An 18,886-nucleotide genomic window follows, 5' to 3' on the forward strand; every position below is an offset into this window, starting at 1 on the left:
GGTGAGCCTTGGAAGATGGGCACCTTATGATACTAAGACAATGAGGGAAACCGGAAGTACATAGCATGGGAACAGTGGTTTGTGGACGACCACGGGATGGAGGCAGGCCCCAAATCCTGAATCCTGGGCAATATTCTAGTCATAACACCTTGGTTGCAATTCTGAATAAGTACTTCTGGAGAAGATTCATCTGGAAAATTCAAGTAAATACCTTTACAACAGCAAATCTTAGGATGACAATCATGATGTAATTGATAAGTTCCTTTATTCGTAATTCCATTAACCCAGCGCAACCCTAGTGAGAAGAAAAAATTTAAATACCTAGAAGGACTGAAGGCACACCCAAGGCATTCCCCTAAATCTCCACATTGCCCTGTGGATGCTTCAGTATGTGGCAAAATCAAAGCCCCTACATTACATTAAAATACAGCATACTTCTGTTTAACTGGAATATACATAACAAGGTATAACCTGAGCCCCAAAGCCCATTGGTATGGGACTCCTTCATCAGATGTACAGACTTTCTGACACAGATATAGGCACTGAAAGCGATGCATCCAATGCAGGAGATTGTGTGTATTATTACAAGGCAAGAGAATGGAACCCAGACCAGCTCCTTTCCCTGGCTGAAACTGATACAGACTCTCCTGGGGCAGAAATTCAACCCATGAAGCAGTAATATGATGACAGACAACCTGACGAGGCTGCCAGCACTGATGTGGAGACACAAGTCTATGATAATGATCCTCATGGTTAGTTCATACCAACTACTAGCTCTGGTCTAGAGAGATCAGTCGTTGACAAGAGAACTAGGTCTATCTGACAATCCCTAGGCCAAGTTATGATGTTACAGGCAAATCTGAAGCTGTAGTTACACGTGTATCTAGGCAGTAAGACTAGAGATTACTCATGTGAAATGTGTCTTGAATACAATTACATATGTTTACTGCCATGTGAATTACTGCATGATGGAGTATGCTTGTTTCATGTTTTGCTATTATGGTTATTATACTAGGTTCTTTTATATACCATAGCAATGTCTGTTTTTAGTTGTTTTGTGTATATGCTAATGTGTAAACCTGTATTTCATACACACACACACACACACACACACACACACACACACACACACACACACACACACACACACTGGTAACATTATTTTTGTAGCTAGCTAACTTTGCTTTGTTAGTTACCCATGCCTGTTGCTTTTGATTGGTTGTTGTGTTAAGTATGCAAATAGATACTTAAAGGAAAAAACAGATTTTCTACAAGGACCACAGTGAGCAGAAATTGAGCAAGAAATAAAAAATGGAAAAAACTTCTGGAGGAAATAGTTAGAAGGATAATAAATAGCTTAAAAGACAGAGTGGTAAATCTTACACAAAAAATGGAATCCTTAAAAACTAGAACAGATCAAAGAGGAATTGATGATTCCACACAATCAAGTTAAAATCAAGTTAAAAAAAAAGAGAAGATATCTGATATCAAAAGCAATTGACTTGGAAAACAATGAGAGATAATTTAAGACTCCCTGAGATAATGATAAATTTTTTTCTAAAAGCTTGGCAATATATTTCAAGAAACAATGAAAACCACCAAAATCCATTAGGAGTTTTTAAACCCTATTTTGTATTGTGGACCTGTCTGACAGTTTGGTGAAGCCTTCTCAGAATGTTTTAAAATGCATAAAATACATAGGATTACAAAAGAAACTAACTTTACTGAAATACAGTTATCAAAATAGTAAAAAACAAAACAAGTTCATAGACCACAGGATAAGACCCCCTGTATTAAAGGCAGAGGAAAAAGTAAAGATAGAATCCACTGATCACCTCCTGAAGGAAATCTCAAAGGGAAAATTTCCAGGAATGTCATAGTTAAAACCCAGAGCTCCCATGTTAAAGAAAAAAAAATAGTTATCTCTTCCACATCTTGGCTAGGGACACAGTGCCATCCCCCACCCTCCCCCGCAATCTGGAAAAATCTATATAAAATTTTTTGGCTGTCCCTTTGGTACTAGAGAAGTCTGAATTATTTTTTTTTCTTTAATGAGGTGTTTCACAGTACTTTACTGTAAAATTTGGGTTGATATTATACAATACTATACATATATTTTATGCATTTCTGAGTTTCTAAACTTTTTTCTGTGTCATCTTTTGGCCTTTGTTGTCTGCAACTTCTGCAAAACTCCCCAAAAATTCCCATCTAATTTCTTATGCCAACCTGTGATATATGGAAACCTCGATGGGAAAAGTCAAGATGTGGAAGGGATAGCTGTACTACAAGCCACGCAGAAAGAAACTGTTCAAGTACCAAGGAACAACAATCAGGATCACATAAGAACTAGCAGCATATACAAAAAATAAGAGAAGATATAGGATATCATATTCCAAATGACAAAAGATAGAGCCTTACAACCGAGAATAACTTACCCTGAAAAGCTAAGTATGATCCTATAGGGGGGAAATGAACCTTTAGTGGAATAAAGAACTTTAAAAGCATTTCTGATGAGAAGACCAGAGCTGAGTAGGAACTTTGAAATACAAACACGAATCCAGAAAAACCTAGGAAGGTAAATTTCCTGGGGCAATCGGAAGGAGTTGTATGAGGCTGTTGTGCTAACATTTTAATAAGAGAAGAAACAAGCATCACTCAGAACTTTAGGCAGTGGAGTATTTTGTTTGTGTTAATGATATGAAGGTGGATTGGTTTTGTTATAAGGGTTTTTAAAAGGAAAAGAGAAGGAAGGATAAAGCTACATTACAACTAGAGTCAGAAGGGAGAAGAAGGAGGTGGGACTTGTTATTTCTCATAATTGAGATGTGTGCAGGGGGGTCAGGGAAGAGTGGACATCAGATGAACATCACTTTTCTCAAACATTCAAGGCTTGCACACACTCATATGCACACAGGTTGGTATAGAAATACATCTGATCCTAAAAAGGGGGCACTGAAAAGAGAAAAAGAAAAGAACTAGAATTGAAGGGGTGCCTTCAATTGCCTTACAGATAACTATTTTAATAGAATATAACCTTACCATAAGAAATGACAAAAAAGATGATTTCACAGAATCCTGGGTAGTATAAACTGATGCAGAGTGAAGTGAGCAGAGCCCAGAGCACCATTTATACAAGCACAGCAACCTTATAAAGAAAAACAAATTTGAAAGACTTCAGAACTCTGATCAAAGCAATGAAGAGCCACATATCCTGATAAAAATGTGATAGATTTTAATAAGGTGTAGAAAAAGATATGCACTTTTGGACATGATCACTGCATGGATTAATTTTTCTTGGCTGTGTTTGATACAAGCTTCTCTTTTTCTTTCTCTCAGTTTTTAATGGGAGGGAGGAATTAAAAGGGAGAGAGGGCTTAGCAACAGAGATGACAAAAAAACAAGGCCGCTATAACTTTTTTTTTTTAAATACGCAGATGAAAACAATAGGAAGTTTGGAAATAAGTAAAGATAAGCAGGATAGTATGGAAAGTATCATGCAGAATTTACTATATACTTGAGAGGGAAAAAAAGCAAGCATATGAAATGGAGATTCATGATTTCTAAATTTCATGTAGAATACCCTTTTGTGTTCTGCTATGTATACAAAAAGTGCTCCTTTTGAGGGGTATTTAAGTTTGGAATAAAAAATATTTAAAAATAAAGAAACTTCTCTCCAAAACCTATATCATCTCTTAGGAAGTTATTGAAGCAGGCTCAGAAGCAATCCTATTCACTCTTTTAGCCAACAGTGCAGTAGTGTAAGTGTCATAATATAGTGATGTGTATTGAGGAGAAGAGGAGTCTGATGTCTAAGAATGTTTCTCTGTTTTACAAAATCTCCTACAATTTATGACCCTTCTGGTAGAACAGGGCACATTCTTGATTCATATTAACCATTCCATAGAACTTCAGAGGATCTTTGCCTATGGGTAAATATTAACACTATGGAAGTTACAAATCATATGCAAGATGATAAACTGTATTTTTTCTAACTCTATAAAGGCTTTTACAGCTTTCCCTGTTGGGTTCAGGGAATACATATAGAATCCACAACACCAATCCTTTATGGTGGCATTTTATAGTTTCCTTATTGATCATCTGCCCACATACAGAAATGGCCAAATTAGATCGACATATAAAATCAGGTTCACTGAGAAGCTTCAAAGCATAAAGGAAGAAGAGCTGGCCTCAGAGTCAGGAAGACCTGAGTTCCAGAGTCAGATCCCTGAAACCTGACCTATGACCAAAGGCAAGTCACTTAATCTCTCCATGCCCAGGCAACTCTCTAGGACTATACATTCCCAAACTGTTGCCAGTATGCACTGATATAAGGAGTTTCTTCAAAGGGAAATTTCCTATATCAGAGAAGTTACAGGTAGTACAACTCTTCCCTCCCTACCCCCTCACCAAAAAAAAATCAGGTCTATCACTATTTCAGGAAAAAGCTAAAATAAGAGAAATATCCTTTATGGATTGTTCAAGGTGAGCCTTACCACTGTATTCAGTTCTTGAGGCTCACTGAGGAGTCCACTACAGTTCTTAAATTCTTGTTTGCAGCAACTCTGAGGGACACTGTTGTTTCCGGTGCGGTTGAACCAATCTCTATTAACCCAATCGGTGTAGTTCTTCACACCACAGCATCGAAACTGAAATAGAATGAAAAGCAGTTAATTTTCTTTAGAAATGTACCCTCAAATAATTTTTAAAAGCAAATGCTACCACTTCCTACATCTGAAATCATTAATAAATTGCTTTCTTGGAAGGAAGGGAGAAGGGACCTGGATTTGTAAGAAATTTCCCCTATCAATGCAGGTTAGCCAGTGTTCTGCCACTTAATAATCTTAAGATGGTTTCCTGGGTCATCGAAATGTTAAGCTACTTGCCCAGGGTTGCAGGTCCAATATGTGTCAGAGGTGAGGTTCTAGGTTTCCTTGACTCTAAGGGCCATTTATCTACTTATCTAAGCTTCCTCTATAGTTAAATAAGAATATATGTGTGTGTGTGTGTGTGTGTGTGTGTGTATGTATACATATACACATACATATAATGTATATATACATACAAGAATATATATACATACACACATATGTACATATATACATACCATTACAGACACAAGAAAATATAGCAATAAATTACCTAAGATCCTCAAATGGGACAAAAGTAGAATCAATATGTACAATTCTACCTAATCCTGGTTTTTTATCATGAAGATAAAATTTAATTAAACTAGTAGGCACTTCAAGGTGCCTTAAAAGAAGCATTTTGAGTGCCCCAGAGAATACCCTAGAACTCTTATTAATTCTCTGTCTGACTTAAAATTTACCTGATGGTGCTTATTTGTTGAAATATGTCAAATTGAGATCAATATACGAGAGTGAACAAACCACATTATTCAGAAATCAGATGTAGATAGGGGCAAAATTCTAGGGAACTAGACTGTGTTAGTGTTTTATGTGTTCTGGGTAGTACCAAATCTGAACTTTGGCACTTTGTAAAGCACGGGCTCTTGGAAATGAAACTCATAGGGGAAGAGTCCTAAGGGTTTAAAGGTAGGAGCTGTATTCTTCACAGCATTTTGTATAGTGGTAGGTATGGAAATGATCAATAAATAATTGTTGATTGAAAAAAAATCCAACTACTGTGAGGCCCAGAGGTGTCTCTGGGTCCTACAACGTTGGGTATGCCTAAAGAGCACGGTCTGGTAAGTCCAACCAAAATGGAAGGGTACAAGTTCAGGACCAGCCTAGCTAGGTGAGGACAGACTAGGATCACCAGAGGATTAACCAACAAATGATAAGTATTTTCAGGCACAGCAACTCAGGAAGTCTGTCTACTAGTGTAGAGGCCCTGCAATTTTCACCAGCAGAGGGATGAAACCAGAGATCCTTGAAGAACATACTAAAGCAAGATTTAGTCAGTTTTTATTCATCTGCAAATAAGAAGAGATTAAAAATTTCAAAAACTTTACATTAGTATAAGTTTCTTAATCTTTTGGTAAGAACCAAATGCTAATGTTTTTCTTAGTGCAGTTTTTAACTATCAATAGCTGAAAACTACACTAAGACTTCTAGAACATCCCATATACCTTGTAAGATAGCTTAAAAACAGATTAGTCAATAATTATTATTATTATTAATTACTTATCAGTTACACACCTGAGATTGCCAGAAATCCACCATCTCTGTCTCTGGCTTTTCCTTACCATATGTCTGAAAGAGTTCATCCATATTCTCTTGTACCTCTGCCACTACCTGAAATTTAAAATATATGTGTGTATATACATATATGTGTGTGTATATATCTATAGCTATATAGATATAGTTATATAAACACACATACCTTTATGGACAAACAAAAATATTTGTATGCTCTTATTACAAAATAACACTTGTTTAATTATATCAATTATCATAAAGTAGCCTCTCAAGACTCAGATCAGGAAAAAGTTAGGTAATTCTTGTGATAAAATTCAGGAGTCATGTCAGTATTTAAGAGGTAAAATCTCTCCCATCCCTAACAGGATTACGTATGTACTTATATCTTCATCAGTTAGCACATATCCTAACATAGTGCCTTGTAAAAGCATTTCATAGGTTCCTAGGACTTAAGAGATAGAAGGAACCTCGGATGCCCCATCAGTGATAAAATGGCTACAAATTGTGGTACTTGAATAAATCAATTAATAAGCATTTATTAAGCACGTACTATGTGTCAGGCATTGTGCTAAGCACTGGGGATACAAAAAGAAGTAAAAGATCAGCCCTGTCCTCAAGAAGCTTACAATCTAATGGAAGAGACAACAAGCAAACAATTATGTAGAAATAAGCTACTTACAGGATAAATAGGAAGTAATTAACAGAAGGAAGGCACTAGAATGAAGAGGGGTTAGGGAAGGCTACCAATAAAAGAAGGGATTTTACTTGGGAATTACAGAAAGCCAGAGAGATCAGTTAAGCAGAGCAGAAGAGGGGGAGCATGAGGGACAGCCAGAGAAAATGCCTAGAGATGGGAGTACCTTGTTCATGGAACAGCCAGGAGATCAGTGTCACAGGATGGAAGAGTATGTGTTGAGGAGTAAGACTAGAAAGGTGGGAGGGGGTGAGGTTATAATGGGCTTTGAAAGCCAAACCGAGCATTTTGTATTTGATCCTAGAGGCAATAGAAAGCCACTGGAATTTACTGAGTAGGGTGTGTGTGTGAGAGATGATCAGACCTGAATTTTAGGAAAATCAATTTAATGGCTGAATGGAGGATGAACTGGAAAAAAAGAGAGACTAGAGGCAGGTAGACACCCCCACACACACACCCCTGCATTAGAGTCCTGGCAATGTCAGAGGAAAGAGAAGGAGGCGTATTCCAGAGATGTTGCAGCAGTGAAATCGACAGGCCTTGGCAACAGCTTGGATGTGTGTGTGTGTGTGTGTGTGTGTGTGTGTGTGTGTGTGTGTGTGTTGGGGCAGGGGAGGGTGGTGGAGGGTTTAAGAGATAATGAGGAGTCCAGGATGACTCCTAGGTTGTGAACCTAAGACATTGGAAAAATGGTGTTGTCCTCTTTAGTAATAAGGAAGCGGAATGGGGAGTGGGGAAGAATTTAAGGGGAAAAAGAATGAGTTCAGTTTTGGACATGTTGAGTTTAAGATGTCTACTGGACATCCAGATGGAGATATCTGAAAGGCAGTTGGAGACGTGAGACTGAAAGTCAGCAGAGAGTTTTGGCCAGGATAGGTGGATTTGAGAGTTATCTACATAGAGATGGCAATTAGAGCCATGGGAGCTGATGAGATCACCAAGAGGAGTAACATAGAGGGAGAAGAGAAGAGGACCCCAGACAGAACTCGGAGGAACAGCTACAATTAGAGGGTGTGATCTGGGAGAGGATCCAGCAAAGGACACAGAGAAGGAGCAGTCAGATAGGTAGAAGGAGAATGAGGAGAGAAAGAAGAGTGATCAACAATGTCCAAGGCTGCAGAAAGATCAAGGAGAATGAGGATTGGGAAGAGGACATTGGATGTGGATGGAATGTCATGGAATATTATAGTACCAAAAGAAATTATTCATATGAAGAATTCAGAGAAGTACAGGAAGACATATACTGATTGCAAAGTGAAGTAAGAAAAACTAGGGAAAAAATTATGCAAGATGACTACAGCAATCTAAATGGATAGAACAATGACAAGAAAAGAAACTGAACATTAATATTATAATCTCCAAGAAACTTGGCTTGAGAGAAGAGCTGACAAAATATACTCCACTTTCTTCTTTGAAAAGACAGGGGCCTACAAGTGTAGAATATCACAGTCTCTCAGATTCAATTGATGTGTATTGCTTGGTTTTTGTTGTTGTTCAGTCGTATTCAACTTTTGCCATATGGTCCGTGGGTTTTTCTGGGTAAGGATACTGGAGCAGTTTGCTATTTCCTTCTCCAGTGGACTGAGGCAAACAAAGGTTAAGTGATTTGCCCAGGGTCACACAGCTAGTAAGTGTCTGAGGCTACTGAACTTAAATCTTCCTTATTCCAGGCCCAGTGCTCTATCTACTGAGCCACCTAGCTGGTTAGTTTTACTAAACCACTTTTTCCCTCCTCCTTTTAAAAGTCTTTATTACAAAGAATGATTGGCTCACGGGGTAAGGGAAAGAGGAAAGGGAAAATATATTCTGAAATGAAGATGATATAAAAATGAGAGGCCTATAAAAATTTTTTAAATAAATAGGTAAAAGAGTTGTAGCTAGTAATTCTAACATTCAGGGCTACCGCACTAAACATGCCCTCAAATCAGTGGGAATAAGTGGGAGGGGGCAAGAAGGAGACCTTGGGATATTGAACCTTGAGAAGGAGAGACAAAGACCCTAGGACATTGTGAGGCCATTGATTAGAAGGCCATTGCCTAGAGAGAAAGAGAAATCGGATATGGGAAGAGCCAGGGAAGGGCAGATGCAGTGTGCTACTGTCAGAAGGAGGAAGCATGCCATCTGGTAGCTTCCTAGTTTAATCAATAAATCTTGCTAAACTAGTTTTATGATGCTAAAGGAGTGAAAGTGCTATTAGAATATAAATGTAACAAATTTTCCAATTACATATTCTCTAAAAAACCATCATTTAAAATGTTTATATTCTCTAAATATTTATGCTCTGGTATAAAGCCCCAGTTGCCCTACTGCATATATATGTCTGTCTGCATAATATAGCTAAGAGGACCCACTGTCTTTGTCTCTTGACCTTCTCTCAGGTCATCTTCTCATCCCCCCCTCCCTCCACTTACCTCCAAGTATGGGATATAATATCAAGAAAAGGAATAGTTTCTTTTTGAAATTTATAACTAAAAAACACCAATGCAGCCTAAAGAGAGAGAGGTATATACCAGGCTACATCCAAAGGAAAACGTAGGCATGTAAAGTTCTTTCAGGACTAAAATTTACTCCTAGCTAGCCAGAGGTAAGGAAATTGTGGGTGATAAAGATACCAGTTCTCAGATACAGGGGGTCAGCTATAAGCTTTCTGAGAAGAGAGACTGTCTGGTTTGTGTCTTGATGTGACCAGAGCCTAGCAAAGTGCCTGAACACAGGGTAGTAGATAAATGCTTGTCCAATTACACTGAAGAACAGATATGCCACTGAAAGATTCATATTTAGTGATTCAGAGGAAAACTCTGGACTTGTAAGACTACAGCTGCCTCCCTTTCATCAGTTATTTGGTGTTTCTGCTAAGCACTCATGTGCTACCTCTTTCACTAGCCAGTCATTTGAAAGCAACCTCTAGGTGCCTTGAAATGGGGCTTAGGACGCTTAACAAACATTCCGTGAGCACACTGGGGAATACTGTTCAGTCATTTCTTCAGTCGTATCCAATTCTTTATGTCCCCATTTGGGGTTTTCTTGGCAAAGATACTGGAGTGGTTTGCCATTTCCCTCTCCAGTTCATTTTACAGATAAGGAAACTGAGGCAAACAGGGTTATGTGCTTGCTCAGGATCATACAGCTAGTAAGTGTCTGAGGCTGGATTTGGAATCAGGTCCTTCTGATTCCAAGCTCAGTGCTCTATCCACTGGTCCACCTAGCTGCCCCAAGTCTACATCTATAATAGGCACTTAATCATATTAGCATTCTACTCACCTTCTCCCGATAAATGAATCCCAAAACAAAAGCTGCTGCTTCTGTGATAAACATCAGCAAAAGAATGGCCAGGAACTAATAATGAAAAGAGATCACATTTTAGTATTTTAAAATGTAAAGAAACTAACAGTATCTTTCACAAAAACCTATATTTAGATAGTATTCTTATCTTTCCAAGTTGTGTGTTATTGTTTCTCCACATAGGCAAGCCAGTCCTCTCTATATTAATCATAAAGCCATAAAGCATCCAGGGAAAGACAACAACGTCAGGAGAGTCCCCATATTATCTAAAGTACATGGAGAATGTGATCCCCAGCCCAATTATCTCAAACTGAACCTGGATACAATGGAGAGGTTGTTGAGTAAGAGCTTTTCAGACAATCTGAATTGCCAAACTGGGGAACAGGAAAAAAAGCTTTCTTGGTGCTCTCTGGCACCTGTGCTCTGTTTTTAGATTTCCTGGAACAGCAACTGAGCCCCGTGGAGAAACCGCGGCCCAAGCAGCTTCCATGTGCAGCCCAAAGATCAGGGATGTTTGCTAGCTGTCCAGGCTACAAACCACAGGAGAAAGATTAAAGGCAGACTGCTCTGGATGTCCAGATGTGCCACAGCCAGGACTGGAAATAGGTAAGCACAAGAGAAGATTTATTTTGGGGGGGACTGCTAATTTTTATGTCACCGTCCTGCTAATTGTTCCAAAAAATGTGTCATCTTAGGATCTCCATTGTTTGGCTAAGGTTTCTGATGGCCACAGTTGAAAAATTTCCCTTTTGTTTCATTATAGCTGTCTATCTTGCCCCTCGTCTCCTATAAAATTCTGAAGTGGAGATTTGGGTCCATGACAATGAATGGGTGAGTGAAATTTGACAAAAGTTCCATTCTTTTAAATGTATAGCCTTACTATTTAAAATTCTAAATAAATTAATTTAAACTTTAAATTTGCTGAACTGCTCTGTTACAAGGGATGGTGACATAAAAGTAAAACAAAAGAAATTTGTAAGACCATTCATATAGGCATGTGAAAATCAAAAGAAAAAGTACAAATCCTGTTCTTTGCTATCTCTCCCATAAAGCCTTTCTTGACCTTACATCTGCTCCCTCCATGTCATCTCCCTCCACAGCTGAAAGTGATCTCTCTCACTTTGTCTGGACCTCTCTTTTGAACTTATCATACTGTCCCTTTTATCATAATTATCTGTGTACATATCTCCCTCATCTCACCTCATTAGAGTAGCAGAGTTTTAGAAGCAGGTTCTTCTATCTTGTCTGTGTTCACATCCTCAGTGCAGGTTGATATTTAATGTTTCTCAAATTGAACATACAGTGTGTGAGAGAGGATGAGAGGGAAAGGAGGAGAGAAAGGGGGGAAATGAGAGAGACAAGTAGAAGAGAGAGGAAGAGAGGGAGACAATACATAATTATGAGTTGTCTGTGTGTCTAATAATTGTTTACATCTGGCTAGGGCCTTTATAAAAATCCAAAGGAAGAGCTTTGCTCTCTGATGTTTTAAGGTCAGTGCCTAGAAATGAACATTTAAGTTCCAATCCAGGCAGAATATGAGATTTATAAGACTCCAAATAGTTGCTACCAAATGTTCATAACTCCTAACTCCATGGATTGGTGCATTTTTCATTTTAGATCCAGACTCTATGCTTCAGATGAAGGGGTGGGTTAAAGATTGTAGTACTTGCTTCTCTGTCTTGATACAGTAGCTGATTCTTTTTGAATGTCCTACTTATCTTGTGCCTGTGGGAAAAGTTGAGGACCCAAAAAAGAACCACAACTCTAAAGAAAGTATTTTCAAACTTCCTTGTAGCAATCTTAAGAAAGGGGGATGGCAGAAGCTTTATGCTAATTCCTCACTGCCTTTTAAAACAGTTGTTGATAAGCCCAAGTTATCATCTCTGAATCAGTAAGTTAATTTGAAGAGAAAGGGAGAAAACAGGGACACATGAGCATCAAGAGCAAAAATGAGTCTGCTATTGTTTTGGTGTTTTGGGAGGCAATCAGGGGTGAAGTGACTTGCTCAGAGTCGCCACATTTGAACTCAAGTCCTTCTGACTCTAGGGCCAGTGCTTTAGCACCACCTAGCTGCCCTAGGTATATTATTAAAGAGGGCTACAAAATCACAATTTCTTTCCATTCATTTGACTGTTTAGTCCCTTCTGTTAGATCACAAAGCGCCATCATTTCTTTCCTTAACTAGGTTGGAATTTGCTTTTGTTAAATTTCAGAAGCAATAAGAAGCAGAAAATACCAATTAAGCAAAAACTGCCTTTTGTTTTTCAAAACCTTCTTGATAAGAGCACAGACTGAGAAGGGCCCTGTTAATGAAGATCTTTGCCAGAAAATCATCTATAGATATAAAGTTGCTATTGTCAATGTCTACAGTCTGAAAAAATAGCTTCTTTCCCAGGCAACTGTTAATAAAAATATGGCTAAAATATTGTATAAAAAAGGACATTTTCTGTTTTAAGGACTATGGGATGACAGTTTCTTCTATGAACTTTTGGGTTAGAGGGTAAACATGGTTGGTGTTACACCTTCATTTTGTGCACATTTCTTGGTGTGACTGAGTTTGGAAAACCTCCTGACGATGAAACCTTGAGAAACCAGAATGCTTAGGGAAAGAGATGTGTTATGAATGCAAGGTTAACAGAAAGTTAACCAGATGCTTGATTCTGTTTAAATTCTTAAGCTTTTCTTGTAAAACAAAACAAAACAAAACAAAACTGTTTCCTAAAATGAATGAGTTCAATTTTCTGCCTTAGTTGACTAGCTCTGGTATGTGTAGTTGGACTGTTCTTTGATGACTGAGAATCAGATGGTACTTTAGCAGTCACTGTCACTTAGAAATATCGCTTATTTCTGGAAATGCTTGTTTTATTTCATAAATTAAAATAAAATAAAATTTTTAAAAAAGAAATATGGTTTATCACTCCTTAGGCATGTAGCTGCAGAAGGTATATGGACTGGATGTATACCAACCCTGTGACAAAAACACTACAACTCTATAATGAGCTTTAGAATTGGGGTAGGGATTTTTGGGGAGTGTAGGGGTTGGTCATATGTATCGCCTTCAAAGTACTTGAAAATGCTGAGCTATTTAAAAGTTTGATAAATGTTGTTCCGTTTAATCCAAGTTTTACTGTGTTAATTCTCATTTCTCTTTCTTTCACTACCCTCTCCTCTGTTCTCCTTGTTAAGATACCTTTAAGAATAATTGTCAATCCACCTGTATCCCTATGCCTGGCACTCCCTGCCCCTTGAGGCCCGTGCCCTAGCACTTGCTTGTGTGATATGGTATCTGGCAGGGTGAAGAAATCTGGATTCTGCTAGATGAATACTCTGCACATATGTATGGGAAGGACAAGAGTCAACCCAAGGGGTGCTAGAGCCAGGGCTAGGAAGCTGATTATTAAATTTTCAGCGTGAGCATTTACACTTTGGTCATCAGCAAATGTTGCAAATTAGGGCTTGATTTATTGTCTTGTTGATTGTCTAGACTTAGAAAGTGATGGAGAAAGTGTTAATAATGCAGAATTAAATTTAAAACTGTGTTCTGTATACATTCTTCACCTCTCCCAAGCTGGTTGTTAAATATGTAACAGGATGCTCCTAAGTCAGCCCTGGAGTCTCTAGAAAGGAAATCACCAAATTAATACTTACAAGTCGCAGGCCAATCTGGGATTCTTTGATTGTGACAAAGCAACCAGTCACCCCAAGGAAAAGCATCACACCAGCAACTATTATGATAATGATGGCAGGCAACAAGATCTGTTCATCCCTGAAGAAGGCATCAAAGTCCTCAAAGGATGAGATGAAACGTCCTCCCACAAATCCAAGGGTGGCTCCTGCAGCCTGAAATGCATGGCAATTATTTTCCCCACTTAACCAAATACCATTAAAATAATACAAATGAATAAACCAAATACCATAAAAATACCATTGAGATAAAACATACCTCCCTATTTGGGGAGAGAGGTTAAAAGGAAGTATAAATGCAGAAGGTGGTATGTGCTACTGTCGGATGCAGTCACTGGGTTGGTTGACTAAGGTCTTTTGGTGTTTTTTTTTCCCCCATTACAAGGGAGGGTTGAATCGAGAAGTGACGATGATGTAAAAACACTAGAAACATCTCCCCCTCTTCCCCGTTTAGCCATAGGATGACAACATTTCAGCTGACTCCAAAAATGTGGCCTCAATGTCACATTTTCAACTTGTGGCTTCAATGCTTTGTTCTTTCCTATCCTTACTGATTAGTATACAAACATATTCTCTGGCCTATGTCTCCTCCAGAGGTAGAAATCAAGAATTAAAAAAAATAGATACACAAGATGGTATAGAAGTGACTCCAAGAAATCATTTATCCCAAAGAGAATAAATATTAAAAAAATCTCCCTAAGTGAACTGACTACTCACAAGGCCCAATCCTATTACTGACTGGCAGGGGAGCTTTGACCTGCTCAAATTCCAACCTGGGCCAGGTAGCCTCACCTTTGGCATTCTTGTGGTCCCCACTTCCAAGGGGAGTCACTATACGGGTGCTGGATTTAGTATGGACACAGTACCTGGCTTAACCCACTATAGCTCAGAACTTCTGAGCTCAAGGGATCTACCAAATTCAGCCTTCTAGTAGCAGGGATTACAAGATGTGCACTACATACCTGCCTAAGAATGCCTATAGGGTCCAAAAGAAAGTCATCTACCCTGTCCTTAAAGACCATCAGGGAAGTAAATGCTGCAGGATCCCATATGCTGCATTGCAAATCTGCCATACAGTGATTCATAGGTGATTATAGTGGAAAGAACTCTGGACCAAGGGACAGAAGAAAGACCTTGCTAGGATCCCTACCTACCTTGACCAATTGACCAGCTTTTGGCCAGACACAAATCACTTGGCCTTCCTGAGTCAGTTGCTTTGTGTGTACAACAGGTATAATTATACTTGGGTTAGCTCCCTCAACAGGGTTGCAGAAAATGGTCTGAAGTCATTAAAATATGATGTACATGGGAACTATGATTCTATAATTAGGAAGTTCTCCTAATGTTCAACCTCCACCTATTCTTCTATGACAAAGTCCACCCTTCTTCCTCCTAATTTCTTTTTTTTTTGTGGGGGGGGAGGGCAGAAATTAGTGTACGGTCATACACAAGCCATCTTTGAGTGCTCCTCAAGATCACAAAGTTCCATTTTTCCCCTTAAGACCAAATCCTTTCCTTTTCATTTTTACTCAAAATGGTGGGAGGTGGTAGAAGACAGGAAAAGTGGAAAATAGACTCTGTGAAGGCCCACAATCAGTCAATCAAGAAACATTTGTTAAGTGCCTACTATGTGCCAGGCACTGTGCTAAGCAAAAGACAGCCTGTGCCCTCAAGGAGCTTACAATCTAACGGAGGAGACAACATGCAAACAAATATATACAAAGCAAGCTACCTTCAGGATAAATAGGAAATAATTAAAAGATGGAAAGCACTGGAGGAACAGCTAGGTGGTAAAGTGGTTAGAGTGCTGGACCTAGAATAAGGAAGACTTATCTTCCTGAGTTCAAATCTGTCCTCAGACTCTTCCTAGCTGAGTGACCCTGGGCAAACCACTTCAATGTCTTTTCCAAGAAAACCCCAAATGGGGTTCGTGAGTGAAATGACTGAACAACAACAAAGCACTGGAATTAAGAAAGGTTGGGGAAAGATTCCTGTGGAAGGTGGGATTTTGATTAGGACTTAAAGGAAGCCAAGAAGGTCAGCAGTAAAGTGGCAGAGGGAGAGCATTTGAGGAACAGGGGATAGCTAGAGAGAATGGCTGGAGCCCAGAGATGGATTATTTTGTTCATGGAACAGCCGGGAAGCCAGTGTCACTGGATGGAAGAGCGTCTGTTGGGGAGACTGGAAAGGAAAGAGGGGGTTAGGTAACCAAAGGGCTTTGCTGCTGGCTTCAGAGGTGTGATCTGATGGGAGGGCAGGGGGTGAAAAAGTAGTGACTGAGGTCACCTGGGGTAACCAGATACCATCCTTGACTACCTATTCAGATAACCACCAGGGGGAGAATGTTACAGTGCTTTGAAAATAAATGGAAGGAGAACAGGAAATTGAGGGTTAATTTGTGTTAGGTCAGTGACCCAAATAATTCCTCATAAGTCTCCATTTTTCCCAACAAAGAAACCATTGATTTTGCTCCTAACACTTCAAGTTGTCTATTCACTAGTTCTGTTTATCATAATAGTTGGTATTTATATGGAGTCTGAAGGTTTGCAAGGTTATTTATAAGTATTATCTCATTTTATCATCTATCTTCATAACAACCCTGTGAGGTAGATGCTATTATTATTCCTATTTTACAGATGAGGAAACAAGAGATACACAAAAATTAATTGACTTGTCCAGGGTCCTACAGCTAGTAAGAGGTAATATTTGAACTCAGGTCTCCCTGATTTCAGGTCCAATGTTCTACTCACTGTACCACTTATCTGCCTTTGTTCACTCAAACATCTACTAGGGTTCTCATTAATGAATGGAAAGCTTAGATGCTATATAAGGAAACAATGCTTATATGTCTTAGAGCTACATACTTATAATGAATGAATGGTGTAGCCCTTGTCTCTGAGTATACCTTGACAAGTACATCAAAAAAAAATACATATACACACACACACACACACACACACACACAAACAACACAACACCACCACACCTATGGAAATCAACTCTAGAGTCATACAGTTGAAAGAACAGAGAATTAGTAGATGGAAGAATTAGGTTCAAAGCCCAGCTCTTGGGCATAGTATGAATGGACACACAGTGAAGTGAGCAGAACCAGGAAAACAATTTGTACAAGAACAACAGAATAGCATTGTAAAGAAAAACAGCTCTGAAAGGCTTCAGAACTCTGATCAAAACAGTGATCGACTGTGTCCCCAGAGAACATAATGAATCATCTGGAATCAATCCAGAATCACACTGAAGCATGTTACCCATCTCTTGATAGACAGAAAGGTAATGGGCTTAAGGTAGAGAAAGGGAACTGCATTTTTGGATACGACTACTATATAGATTCATTTTGCTTATTTGTTACAAGGAGAGAGAGAGAGAGAGAGACAGACAGACAGACAGAGAGAGGGGGGAGGGAGGGAGGGAGAGAGAAAATGTGTGTGTGTTTGTGTGTGTGTGTGTGTGTATCCTTTCTCAGTTAACTGGAAGGGGTGGTGTCAAAAGGAAGGAGGAGGTTAGTAACAATAATGATGTCTCCCCCCCCAAAGGAAGACCACTGAAGCACTTTTTTAAATGCACAGAGAACATAAGGAAGTTTAGAAAGAAGCACAGACACGAAGGAGAGTTTTGAAAATAACTTGTAGAATTTACTATGTATGTTTTTAAAAAGCAAGTCTGTAAAATGGACATTCTTAGTTTCATATGGAGTCTTCTTTGTGGTTTGTTCTGTGTGTGTGGAAACTCTCTTTTGGCAGGGCAGGTGTTTATGTTAAGAATAAAAAGTGATTTTTTAAAAAATCCCAGCCCTGCTTATTATTATTTTTTTTGTTTCCATGAGCAAGACACTGCTTTCTTCCTCCTCCCCCTACTTAGTTTCCTTTTCTATAAAAATGAAGAGGTTGGACTAATGGCCTCTAACATCTCTTCTGGTTCTAGATCCAGGATGACATGATTAGATACCTCCCTATGGGCCTAGGTGGTGAGCTCCCCAAGTGGAAAAAAAATAGACCAAATACAGCAGACTCAAATCTAGCCTCTCTCTGGCACTTACTAGTTATAAGACCATGAACAAGTCAATTAACTCTGGCCCTCAGTTTCCTCATATGTAAAATGAGGAGTTTGGATTCAGTACAGGGCAGCTAGGTGGCTCCATGAGTAGAGTGCTGGGTCTGGCATTAGGAAGACTAGTTCAAATCTGTACTCACTGAGGCAAGTCACTTAACCTCTGCCTCAGTTTACTCAACTGTGAAATGGGGATTTCAGTAGTCCTTCCTGCCAGGGTTGTGAGGGTCAATTGAGATGTTTGTAGAAGTGTGTAGCACAGTGTCTGGTACATAACTGGTGCTATCTAGAGAAACGCTTCCTTCCTTCCTCTTAATGACCTCCAGTATTCCTTCCAGCTTTAAAGTGATGATCCTATGAAGCCCCAAATCTCAGATATTTATAGCTCCGTCTCTGTGTAATTGCATTTACGGGAATATCTCTGAATAACTGTACATAGTTCACAAACTAGACATATGGTTTCTTATATCTGTCCCTTGTATTTTCAGCAATCCATAGTTTTCTCTGAATGACTATACACAGTTCATAAGTTAAATTCATATTTTCTTATATCTGTCCCTTGTGTTTTTAGCAAGTCATGTTTAGCAAGTCAAGGTAACTTATTTGGTTTTTGAGATTTCGAGCTTCATAGGATCGTAACTCCAGAGCTGTGAGGGACCTCAGAGGCCATCCATTCCACCACCGTTATTTTTGAGATGAAAAAACTGAAGCCCAGGGAGGTTGCCTGACTTGTCCAAAGTCAGTCAATCAGCATTTTTAAGTAATTAGTACGAGTCAGACACTGTGTCAAGCACAAGGAGACAAAGAAGCATGTTCCTCTACCCTCAAGGAGCTCACATGGGGAGACAACATGCAAACTGTGTACATAGGAAATATTTTCAAAGATGATGGAAGGTAATCTCTGGAGAAAGGCCCTGGGCGGGAGTGGGGCAGGGGTAAGGGATGAGGTTGGAAAGGCCTCAGCTCAGTCTTGCAGGAAGACAGGAATGCTTTAAGCCTAGGT

At 39.1% G+C, this 18,886-nt stretch overlaps 1 protein-coding gene and 1 long non-coding RNA gene across 4 annotated transcripts in view; one reads left to right on the forward strand and one right to left on the reverse strand.

Moving 5' to 3' along the window:
- The window catches only part of LOC144456934 (uncharacterized), a 68,015-nt gene that overhangs the window by 7,281 nt on the left and 41,848 nt on the right, over nt 1–18,886 (forward strand). The window contains exons 2-3 of one of the 2 annotated variants that reach the window (XR_013486164.1): nt 10,568–10,740; nt 10,898–10,965. This is a non-coding gene — a long non-coding RNA (uncharacterized LOC144456934). The remainder of the gene's footprint in view (nt 1–10,567; nt 10,741–10,897; nt 10,966–18,886) is intronic. The other variant, XR_013486165.1, reaches the window with a different exon arrangement.
- LOC110198144 (tetraspanin-36-like) overlaps nt 1–18,886 on the reverse strand; it is a 56,468-nt gene that overhangs the window by 1,041 nt on the left and 36,541 nt on the right. The window contains exons 3-8 of one of the 2 annotated variants that reach the window (XR_002321666.2): nt 13,783–13,974; nt 10,114–10,188; nt 6,159–6,254; nt 4,494–4,646; nt 3,040–3,145; nt 225–295 (exon numbers count right to left, since the gene is read on the reverse strand). Coding sequence is in view for 1 of the 2 variants with exons in the window: in XM_020972314.2 (XP_020827973.1) it covers nt 212–295; nt 4,494–4,646; nt 6,159–6,254; nt 10,114–10,188; nt 13,783–13,974 (600 nt within the window). In the remaining variant the exon portion in view is untranslated. Of the gene's footprint in view, nt 1–211; nt 296–3,039; nt 3,146–4,493; nt 4,647–6,158; nt 6,255–10,113; nt 10,189–13,782; nt 13,975–18,886 lie in introns of those variants that run through there. The other variant, XM_020972314.2, reaches the window with a different exon arrangement.

The sequence above is a fragment of the Phascolarctos cinereus genome, unplaced genomic scaffold (assembly GCF_003287225.1).
Source record: "Phascolarctos cinereus isolate Bilbo 61053 unplaced genomic scaffold, phaCin_HiC Scaffold_4;HRSCAF=312, whole genome shotgun sequence".
NCBI lineage: Eukaryota > Metazoa > Chordata > Mammalia > Diprotodontia > Phascolarctidae > Phascolarctos > Phascolarctos cinereus.